This window comes from Dermacentor albipictus, chromosome 1 (assembly GCF_038994185.2).
Source record: "Dermacentor albipictus isolate Rhodes 1998 colony chromosome 1, USDA_Dalb.pri_finalv2, whole genome shotgun sequence".
Classification (NCBI taxonomy): domain Eukaryota; kingdom Metazoa; phylum Arthropoda; class Arachnida; order Ixodida; family Ixodidae; genus Dermacentor; species Dermacentor albipictus.
The window spans coordinates 69,157,009-69,167,781 of NC_091821.1; the positions used below are offsets into that span (position 1 = coordinate 69,157,009).

Genomic DNA, 10,773 nt, shown 5'->3' on the forward strand with positions numbered 1-10,773 from the left:
TTGTGGGGTTCATTTTGCAGTTGCCTGTCCTTGTTGGATGTTTTGGGGCGGTGACATCAATGCACAGGTGGTCGCTGCGAGCCAAGACATCAATCCCCCCCCCCCCTGACCAACAGCCGTTCTCTTCCTGCCTAGCGGTTGTCAGCGCTAGACAGTCGAGACTTTTCGGGCCATGGAGGCGCTGTCAAGAACGGCGAGTTGCGCAACAAGATTGCCACCTTGCCACCCGATTACGACAAGGGGTGCAAGACGCGCACCTCCCCCTCTCCGTCGCTGCAGCTGCGAGGCGTTCAAAGAAGCGACCTTTGCGCTGGAATCCGCCGCCTTCCTCCAGCCCCTTCGTCATTGTGACGCGACGAGTTCGGTGTGTGGACAATGATTCCACGCGGAGCTGATTTGACCCGCCTGGTCAAGCTGCCGCGGGAACGACTTATTTTTGCGCTTCTCACGGTTCTGCATGACGCAAAACAACGAGCGACCCTCGAGCGGCGTCGATATTTTCCGGAACGCCACCCCCTTCAACGCCGTCGCTTGGGCTTCGGAATGTGTGTGCGTTTGTGTCTGTAAACTGATCTTCAGAGCAGCTGCGTGTTGGTGATGTGAAAACGAACAGCCGCCGCGTCGTAGGACCGGCGGATCGAGTGTATAAAAACTGTGGTTGTGCGAATGTTGGACACACTTCTCTTGAGCAGTCATGTTAGACTGAGTCACTTCTCTCATGCAGTCATGTTGGACTGTTACTCTTTTTCTCAAGCAGTCATGTTAGACTGAGTTAATTTCTGTAAATAAACCCTTTTTCCTCGTTCTCGATGAGAAGCAGTTCTTCACTTCCTCAACGATCTCAGCGTAAATAAGTTGGACGACGGCATGGGCCAGCTACCTTCGAATTCATGCCGTACTCCAATCTTGGCAAAGGACCACGGACGAAGGGATTGAGCCTCCAATCCTGACAGTGTGTAGGATTTATAAATGTCATCCATTCAAGGCATGACATGGCACATGCCTGATTGTAGGTCGCAAGCATTCCTAGTAAGATCTACTTTTCGGTTCTCATGACGCTTCTTTGTACTGTGCTGCATTCTCCAGGCACATTTGAGCGAAAATTGTGAAAGCGAAAAGCGAAAATTGTGAGCTCAAATATGCGTATATATCACAATACTTGCAATATTTTTCAACACGGGTGCTGTAGCTCCCTCCGTCTTTCAATTACTGCTTTGTCCCAATTTTTATGCTACCTTTACGTATATTGCGCAGCAAAATTCTGGTGCTATTTTAATAACATTTTACCTGCAAAATTGAGGTAATTGGTGTTTTATATATGCATTTGCGTTTTTCACTGTCTCACCAATCTGGCTGTCGAGTCATTGGAACCTTTTCTTGTCCTTTATGGCTATTTCTGGGGTGATTGATACTGTAAGTGCAGGTGACCATTTATTTGGCTGTTTGGAATTGTGTTAGCCGTGTGTTACTACCAATTTTCTGTGCTAAATTATTTTTTCTCTTTTCGTTCAAGGTATTAGCCTTGCCATATTTCTTTATTGACTGAGGTACCACTTAGTTGCTGGGTATAGGGAAAAAGGCCCCAAAAAGTGCCATAATTAGCTTTGTGCAAGTCCAGAAATAGTACCTGAAAATGAGCTCCCTAAATTGAGGAAATGCCACCAACAAACTCTTCTGTACGCCAAATTAACATAATCAAATGGTGTAATGTTTGTTTTTGACTTGTGCCAGGGAGATAAGCTGCATTCATTACACAAAAGTTTTGCAAGTTTATTTCTGAAGAACGCAAACCTGGCTCGTGAGAAACATGATTCAGGTGTTCACCATGCCCGATGACTTTCTAAATGATGTCTCGTCAATTATTACATGTTGAGTAATGTTATTTTATAAAATAATTGGGCAACATGAAAATATATACATCTCAAAGACAAAGCTCAGCCAAGTCTACTTTAGTACTTCATTAAATTTTAATCGCAGTGAAAGACGTGTGCTAATGCTTGTATATATTTACGTGAAGTCATTTGTATCAAGTCTGTTATTTTGCTTTCTCACAATCAGCCGTAGCTCTTCCTGTGATGTGTTAGTGTGCGAAACATCTTAATGTAACATATTCAGATGTCTTTTGTGTATTCACACGCAAGTAGCTTCAAGTGTTCATGTGTTCAAAGTTGGTTGTTAAAAGGGTATGCTTAAGCCCTGCCTTTTGAGTCGCTTTGCCTTCTAGTCATAAACATAAGTCGAAAGTGAAGACCACAATGATCGTTTTGATTGAATTCATATGTATAGGTTTTTTCAGATGTGTTTACACTGCTAGAGTGCTGTAGGTACTAGCCTATGTCTCCAGGTTCGATGTAGTGGTGCCTTATGTACTGTAGTAATGTTTGACGGGCACGCATTTTTAGTGTAAATAAAGGTACTTCAAGTTGACCAGTCTCTCCTTTGATTTTGTTTGTATTTGGGAATGTTATGAGCAGGCACCGGGGCATGCAAGTATGAACAGCAATGCAATTCAATATATGAATAAAAATCCACCAGCCCAACAAAACGTCAATCATATTGCAATGGTGACTTCTGAAATCTCAATGCCATCTCAACTGTGCCACAATGTCCTTTACAGTGCTGTGGCAATAATAACTCAGCAGTTCAACGCAGAATCAATGGTAACTCAACAACTATTCAACAAACCGAACACAACGGGACGTTTAAGCACAATGGACTTTCAATGGTAACTTAACAATTATTCAACATTGAGGTACCCAATGGTGTTTCAATTAAATTTCAGTGGCCAATATTCAAAAGTTCTAAACACTCTACCCAACAATTCTCCAACAAACTCTCAATAATTCCTCAATAAAAAGTCAACATTGACCAACAATACTTCAATGCCTTCTCAATAATTTTTTTTGTACGGGTAAGTCTCTCCCTTCAACAACGTCCTCAGCATGGATGAGTTGGACGACGACATGCGCCAGCTACCATCTATTTCATGCCCGACCCCAATCCTTACAGTATGTATGTATGTATGTATGTATGTATGTATGTATGTATGTATGTATGTATGTATGTATGTATGTATGTATGTATGTATGTATGTATGTATGTATGTATGTATGTATGTATGTATGTATGTATGTATGTATGTATGTATGTATGTATGTATGTATGTATTAAGTGTGCGCATAACCTCTTTCAGAACATGGTTCAGTGGGTTTGTGCCGCTTTTCACAATAATCATTAATTCATTCAAATAACTTAATACATTGATTGCCCTGTAATTTGAAGGGGTGGGCATAGACCCCGCCTAGGTTTCAGCCAATGGTTCTTGGCCCTTGGCTACTTCCTCGGCTCGCTGGATGGTGGAGGGTTGGTGCTGCAAGTCCGAGCTGAGCAACGCAGCCTTCGATCGCGCGGAGGCTGTCGCTGTTTGAGGCTGCATCACAGTTATTGCGTATTATATCCCTACATCCCCATAGGATATGCTCTAGGGTGGCTCTAGAGTCGCAATGTATGCACTTGTCACTCATGTGTAAATATGGGTGTATCAGGTGCATGATGGGTGGACTCGGATAGGATCTGCTTTGTAACTGCCTCCATTCGACAGACTGATTTATGCATAATTTTGGTTGCAGCGTCTGGAATATGTGCCTCAGCAATCTAAGGTGTGTAATTTCAGAAAATCTGGTGATTCGATCTTCCCACTCCCACTCAGCGGTTGTGGGTGAGGCGGGGCTAACCGAGGCTCGGTCCGTAAGCCCTCGAGCCATGAAGTGCGCTGCCTCATTGCTACCTTTTGGTAGTGTGTGAGCGGGTGTCCAGGTGAGATGTGCACTTTTGTCCTGGTTATTAACTAATTTTAGGAGTCGTTGTGCCTCTGGGGAGATTCGACCGTTGGCGAAGTTTCGTATCGCATTCAGGGCATCACTGATGTTTATGTCCCCTTGTGTGTGTGCTATGGCTAACGCGGGAGCTATTTCCTCTGCGGTTTCTACGTGTGGCATGTTGACTGTAGCACTCGTCGTGCATTTTCCCTCGTAATTTGTCACCAATGCTGAGAATTGTCATTGCATTAAATATGTTTCATCTCCCATTTCACGCCTATCATAAGATATATAGCTAATCGCATTGAATTCGCCATTCATCTCCAAAAGATGGATGCGCCGCCATCTTTGCAATAAGTAGAGTGGTACAAGAACGTTAATTTAGTGCCGAAAATTCTGGTGTTTAGTTTCATTATTCATTATTTAAATAGTGGTAACCAGAGTACTTTACCGCGTTGCTTTGCGTTCACTTCCAACTGCGTAGTAAAATCGAAAAAGGGGTGGAAGTAGGCTTTGGACTATGAGCACGAGGATTCCTGATATATGCACTGAAAAAAATTAATTCTGTTGTTTCAGAATTTTGTAAAATTGTAGCACTGCCAACATTTGAACTCCTTACCTGCTAACGGTTACCTGTTCAGTTTACTGGCATTGTTCTGTGCACAAAATATTTTTCTTTGCTCTGAAAACGTTATATCCGAGCGCTACCAGTGCTCTGTGCACTAACATGACTGACGCAGTAGCAAACGATGTGGTCGTTGCCACCCTGAAAGGCACGGCGGGCTTGGGATGCCCGTCTGTAGTGCCACTGCTCCAACGGTGATGAGGAGGACGAAGTTAGCCGAGCACGCGTGGTAGAGAACGCACCCGCGCCCGACTGGACGATCGCCATCTTATATCATCACGCCTGCGTCTTTGGTCAGGCCGGATTCCTCATGATCGAGGCACTCTACCACCGAGGAATCTACACTGGTGCCGCCAAACCTCAAGAGGCGTTCTATATGAAGACCGTGCAGTCGTCAGCCCCGAAACGCCGACGCTTGAACAAGGACCCACTGTCACCCTGGACACAGGCAGTGCGTGTGCGCCTGCCGAGCGATCGTGACTCTGAAACCACCAGCATCGCCTGCATGGTCATCACGCCCGCGTCCATGGTCAGGCCGATTCCCGCAACATCGAGGTACGCTACCACGGAGGAATCTACAATGGTGCCGCCAAACGGGTGTTCTAACGAGACTGCGCAGTCGTCAGGCCTGAAACGTCGCCAATCGAACAAAGACCCTCCGTCACCGTGGGCACGGGCGAACGTGGCAGTGCCCGTGCGCCTACTGAGCGATCGTGGCTTTGAGATCGCCAGCCTCGTCCGCGTTGTGGACGGCAGGTGCCATGTGTTCCACCCCAGGGGCGAGGCGGAGTCTTTCCAATTTCAAGAACAGCGGACATGTGGAGATCTCGTGAAGCCCAATGAAGGCCAAGGCTTCGTGTTTGGTCAGTTCTTTGATGAAACAAAATACAATGTGTATGCGTTTGAGAGCACCACCAAGGACATGCTGACGATGCTCATTAAAGGGTGCGGTTGCTCTGTATACACGCGCATTTCGACCGTCACCAGCAAAACTTTCGCAATTCTGGGCTCCGAGGAATGCCCCGGAGTGGTCTCCTTCATAGCCAGCGAGTTGTACCAACGCGTGGACAAGCTCCGGTCAGAGGGCCAGACATACGACGTAGCAGTCGCCTACCTGGAAGTCTACAACAAGGTTGTTCGAGACCTGCTGTACCTTGATCCGGCCAAGACCGTTGCCATATTGAACCTCACCAAACACAAGGGGCAGGACGCTGGCACCATCCTCCAGCTGCTCTTGAAAGGAAACAAGAGCCGGATGCATCATGTCACCGATGCGGATGCTGAATCTGCATGGTCGCAGGCCATCTTCCAGAGCTACGTCGCACTGGCGGATTATGTGACGAGCACGAGCAAAGGAATTCGCGCCTCGATGTGCTCTAGTGACCTTGCCAGCTTGGAGGGCGCAGCTGCGGCCAGTAGGAACATAAAGGATCAGATGCGCGCGGGCACCAAGCTCAACCTGTCGCTCCTGGCCCTCGGCAACTGCATCGACGCCTGCTCGAAGAACTGGACGCAGCAAGTGCCGTACCAGGACTCCAAGCTGACCCACATCCTCAAGGATTCGTTGGGTGCCTCGTGCAAAATCCTAACGATTGGGACAGCGACGGCGTTGAAGCTCACCTCCACGGAAACATAGAACACCCTGTAGTATACGCTGAGCGGGCCATGAAGATCGAACTGCAGGCCAAAAAGAATGTGCTCAATGTGAACATGCGCATGTCTATGCACAGAGAGCGCGCTCTTAGAGGAGTAAAATGAGAAGGTGGAAGTCTTTAGCATAGGCTCGAGAAGGTAGAAAGGTGGACGGCTGTAGTCGAGGCTGAGGTGCGAGAGCTCGAAGACGATCTGGTAGTCAAGTCGCCCTGCTGCGAGCTCGGAAGACCGCAGCGGTAGTGGCAGTGGTCCGTCGACGTGTAGAGACGTCCTGTCCACAACTCCCATCCTGTCGTGCATCACGGAGATGGGCCCAGTCTCGGAAGCTCTCTAGCGCTCGAGCCCAACTCGTTGTGTGTCGCATAGTGATCAGCGCTGAACAACAGGCATGTAAAGCAGCATTTTCAACCCGCTTGGGACTTATTAGGAGAGCATCAGTGCGTCTCTGGACACGTCTTCGATAAAACATTTTGGTCATTTCGTTGAATCGTAACAATTGATTTATAAATAATATCTTATGAAAACTCGAATCACCCGTCTTCGTGCATGTCTATCACTTTAGCAACTTACGCTCAAATTAACTGTGCATTTTAAGTGCGACGAGAAAGTTCGAGTCATAAAGAGCTGCAATACTTCTCGTGGGAAGCGTTGTTGCGTGCACTGCTGTGCAACAAACAGTCATAAATCATCACTGAGGGCAAAGATTTGGTGAATGCGATGACGCAGTGAAACTTTATGTAGTCGGAATCTTGGGCTAACCCATGTAGCAGGGGTAGCTGACAAACTTGTGGACCATGAACACAATCATCGTGACCCCTAATGAAAAAGATCCGCTGTGGTGGCCCAGTGACAAAGGGAGATGGTAGCTGCTGTGTGCTAGCTCGGAGGTTTTATTCACAGCGTGACAGCCGCGTTTTGATTGGGGCAAAATGCAAACACGCTTCAGTACGTATAAATTAAAGAATCCCAGGTGGTCTAAATTAATTTGGAGTCCCACACTACGGTCCTTGTGTCTTCTGTATATTGAACCTCATGATTTGACTTGATAAGGAAAATGGGTTTTCCACGCTTGCCGAAGATAGGCTGCGGGCTTAAGCGTGGACAATAGACAATCGCTGTGGGCAAGAGAGTGGAACAACCGGAAGCGCTAGAGCATGCTATAATGCATCTTGCACGATGCCTACCCAACCCAAGTTTGTCCATCGCCGACAACGATTGTATTTCCCCTAGCTGAACAACGAGAACGTAAACGGGCGACTGGCACCGCGTACGCCCCAGCCGCTCTCGGTCGTGTTACGCGCGACAGCAGCTTCTTTTTTTCGATACCCATGGAAACGTGACCAACATTACCCAGCGATCCAAGTTGGCGTCGGTTCATTGAAGAGCGGCGCATACGCAGTGGTTCCTGACACACACGCCCGGTGACACATACCCAAGTTTTCGTCAAGGAGACTAATTGAAGAACGACACGTACCCAGAGGCACATACCCACTGGAACGGCCAATATTTTTAGACTGCGCTACCTTCGGAATCGGCGCCCTTTGTAGACTGCGACTACCTTCGTGATTGGTCCGCATTTCAAGACAGCAATTTGGGCAATCGGCCTAAAATTGTATGCCGTATATATCCACGGGGAGGGCCCATATGTTTATACTGCACTATCTTCTGGATCGGCCCAATAAAATGACCAGATGCTTTGATTTGGTACTTACGGATATGGCTCATGACTCACTACGGGGGATCGGCCATGAATCGGGCAGCGTTAGGTAAAAAGGGAAGAATACTTAAATAGAATTTTGTAATTTAAGGATGACATTAAATGAATACTAATCGTTAATATCAATTTTCAGGCTATAATATTTTAAAATTCGCGGGTTATATTTTCGTCTTCACATTGAATAAAGTAAAACGATCAAATTGAGGTGGCGGTTTCTTTGTTTCATGTACGAAATTAAATATGGCACGACATACATTCCTATTGTAGTGTTTTAGTGCCGACTCCCCACTAGACAGTGTCACAGGAAGCGTAATTACCAATCCAAATTGGCGAAGGGAACATTTTAGACGTCGTTTTCTGCGCACGTCGAACTTACGACACTCTATAAAAAATGTTTCATAGATTCAGGTTCGTTGCTATAAAAACATTGAGGGGAAGGTGCCATACCAGACCTGTGGTAGTGAAAATGAAGGATTGGTATTGGGCAACGCATTCTCGTGAATGAAACGTCAAATTTTCTTGTTGAACACCAACTGCTGTGCTAAGGGAATCTAAAGTGCTGAAAATTGCTGTTACTTATTACCCGTGATTTGCCGTGTTCGTGGACACAAAATTTTTAAAATCTTGCAGCCGTGACGTATGCCGAAGGTTTTATGATTCTCAGTAACCGGCTTTTAAGAGATGCCGCCGCTAGTGCGTCTGCTGACTCGTTTAAAGGGAGTCCCATGTGTACTGGTACCCATACCGAATGGATGAGCCGTAAATGTTGGGGGAGAGATGAATAAAATTATTAAATAATGGTAGATGAATTTGGTATTGATAGAGCAGAACAAACGATTCAGTTATGATCACGTCTGAATAAATCGATTAGGGTAGTTTTCATAGAGCTAGAGTGATAGCCAATAGCTCTGCCTGAAATACTGCATGGTGTAAATTCGGGCTGTCGAAGAGAGTAAGAATAATTTAATAATGGCAAATAAATGCGCCCTCATGCCTTGTGTTCACTGACAGAACATCTGTGGCTATTAGTGCATTTATATGGAGGTTCTCAAAGTTTTCATCTAAGAAACCTTCCAGGTATCTAATAGGCCGACCCATGGAGTTATCTGGAAATACATAATCGAATTGCACGCTTACAGTCACAGTAGGTAAATTTGGGAAAAGCACATCACGGATTGCTACTCGTAATGGTTCTAATGGCTACTGCACAAAAATTACCCGGGGACGATGTAGTCGAGTCCATCGATTCGCAAAGAATGCAGTCGGCTCTCGATTGAACACATAGGAGGAGCGTCTCTGGGGACGCATTCAGTAATGTTTCGATTCGACTGACCGTATCCGAAATCGAATTTTAAGGGAAGGCAGGTGAGTTTCATAATAAATAATATTATTCGCTACAAATTTTGGAAGCCGAAGACATGTACATAATGATTCGCATTCTAAAATAACTAGAGGGTGTAATTTATAAGCAGCGCTTCTAGAAAATAACACGTAACCAAACTCTAAAATAGGGCTGACATACATACAATAAATGATATGCCGAGTCTGCCTGCGCATTCTAAAACACCTGCTGCTGAGTCTTCGTAATAAACCAAGAGCACGTGCGCCTTTATATAGATGAGATGTATTCTATGTGTATCCGCCAATTTAGCTTTTCTGTATAAATAATTTCCAGAGATTTTAATGATTGTACCTGTGGAATTATCTCCCCATCATATGTCAGTGTTATTCAGATAGGAAAAGTTAAGGGGAAGACAATGACTGCACTTTTGTTTACATTTAGCGACATTTGTATTCCTTTAAGCCACATTTCAATCTGATTCAAGTACGACTGCAATTATTTATAAAGGCTATGTATATAATTTGACACCGAAAAAAATGAGATATCATCAGCGTATACGTATACCTGCACATAATGGTGTGTCGGAATATGACTTCTTAAAATGTTAAATAAAACGCGGGAGAGTTTGAGGAACACCGCTTGAGGAACACCGCTTGTCTGTAACATTGAGAAGAAACGCCGTTTTGATAGCTATAAATTGTACGTCCGATAAGGAAATTATGACTCATGCAGTTATACACTGTAGGATCAAGATTCACACTTTCAAGTCTGTTGATCAAGATGGTGTGCTCAACACTGTCACACGCCTTCGCAATATTTAATTTCACTAAGGCCGCGTATTGGTTGTAGCAGCGAGCGAGTTGAATTCGGCTCTCCAAGTCATCGTGAACACACCACACTGAGCACCCAGGCCTGAATCCTATTTGAGAGTCACTTAATATTTGGTTGTCGCCTATCCACCTTTCGATTTGACCATACATACTCTCTCCATTAAGTTTACGAGATTTAAAGTCACAGAAATAGGTCTAATGCTATCTATTGTATATCCATCGCCCTGGATTTTAAGTAGCGGTATTACTTGGACAACTTTCCAATCTGCTTGAATTTATGCATTCTTAATGGCAAAATTTACAAATTTAAGCAAATCCTGGGGAGACAATTCGAACATTATTTTTATCATTGCTGTAGTTATGCCATCAGAATCCGGAGCTGAAGCTGGCAGTAACTTTACCACTTTCATTAATTCTTCTAATGTGGCTGCTACGAATATCATCAGCTTGTTCGGGTGCCGTCATATGATGGGGTAGAAGTGACGTAAATCAACTCTCTAAGCCTTTTGCAATCTCCTCCAGTGACTGTACCATTACCGTGGAAGTTAAATTAACAAATTCTACATTTGTTAGTGCTGAAACAATCTCTTTAGACAGTATAAACCTAACAGGGCTTTTTTATGACTAGACTCGATAAATAACAGTAATGTTTGGCGTTATACTATTCTTTCGCTTTGGCAACTGTCTGCGTGAATGTAGCTGCAACAAATTTATAGTCATTCCTATTACGTGGACATTGGTTGAACAGTAACACTCTCCGTGCTGATTTTATTCTATATTTGCGCTCA

At 45.0% G+C, this 10,773-nt stretch overlaps 1 protein-coding gene across 1 annotated transcript; it reads left to right on the forward strand.

The window, feature by feature from the left end:
• The first annotated feature begins 4,665 nt into the window (after nucleotides 1–4,665).
• On the forward strand, nucleotides 4,666–6,620 carry LOC135906736 (kinesin-like protein KIF18A). The gene has a single exon (XM_065438319.1). It carries the CDS (start codon nucleotides 4,754–4,756, stop codon nucleotides 6,077–6,079), a length of 1,326 nt encoding a protein of 441 aa, XP_065294391.1. The 5' UTR covers nucleotides 4,666–4,753; the 3' UTR covers nucleotides 6,080–6,620.
• Nucleotides 6,621–10,773: the final 4,153 nt, after the last annotated feature.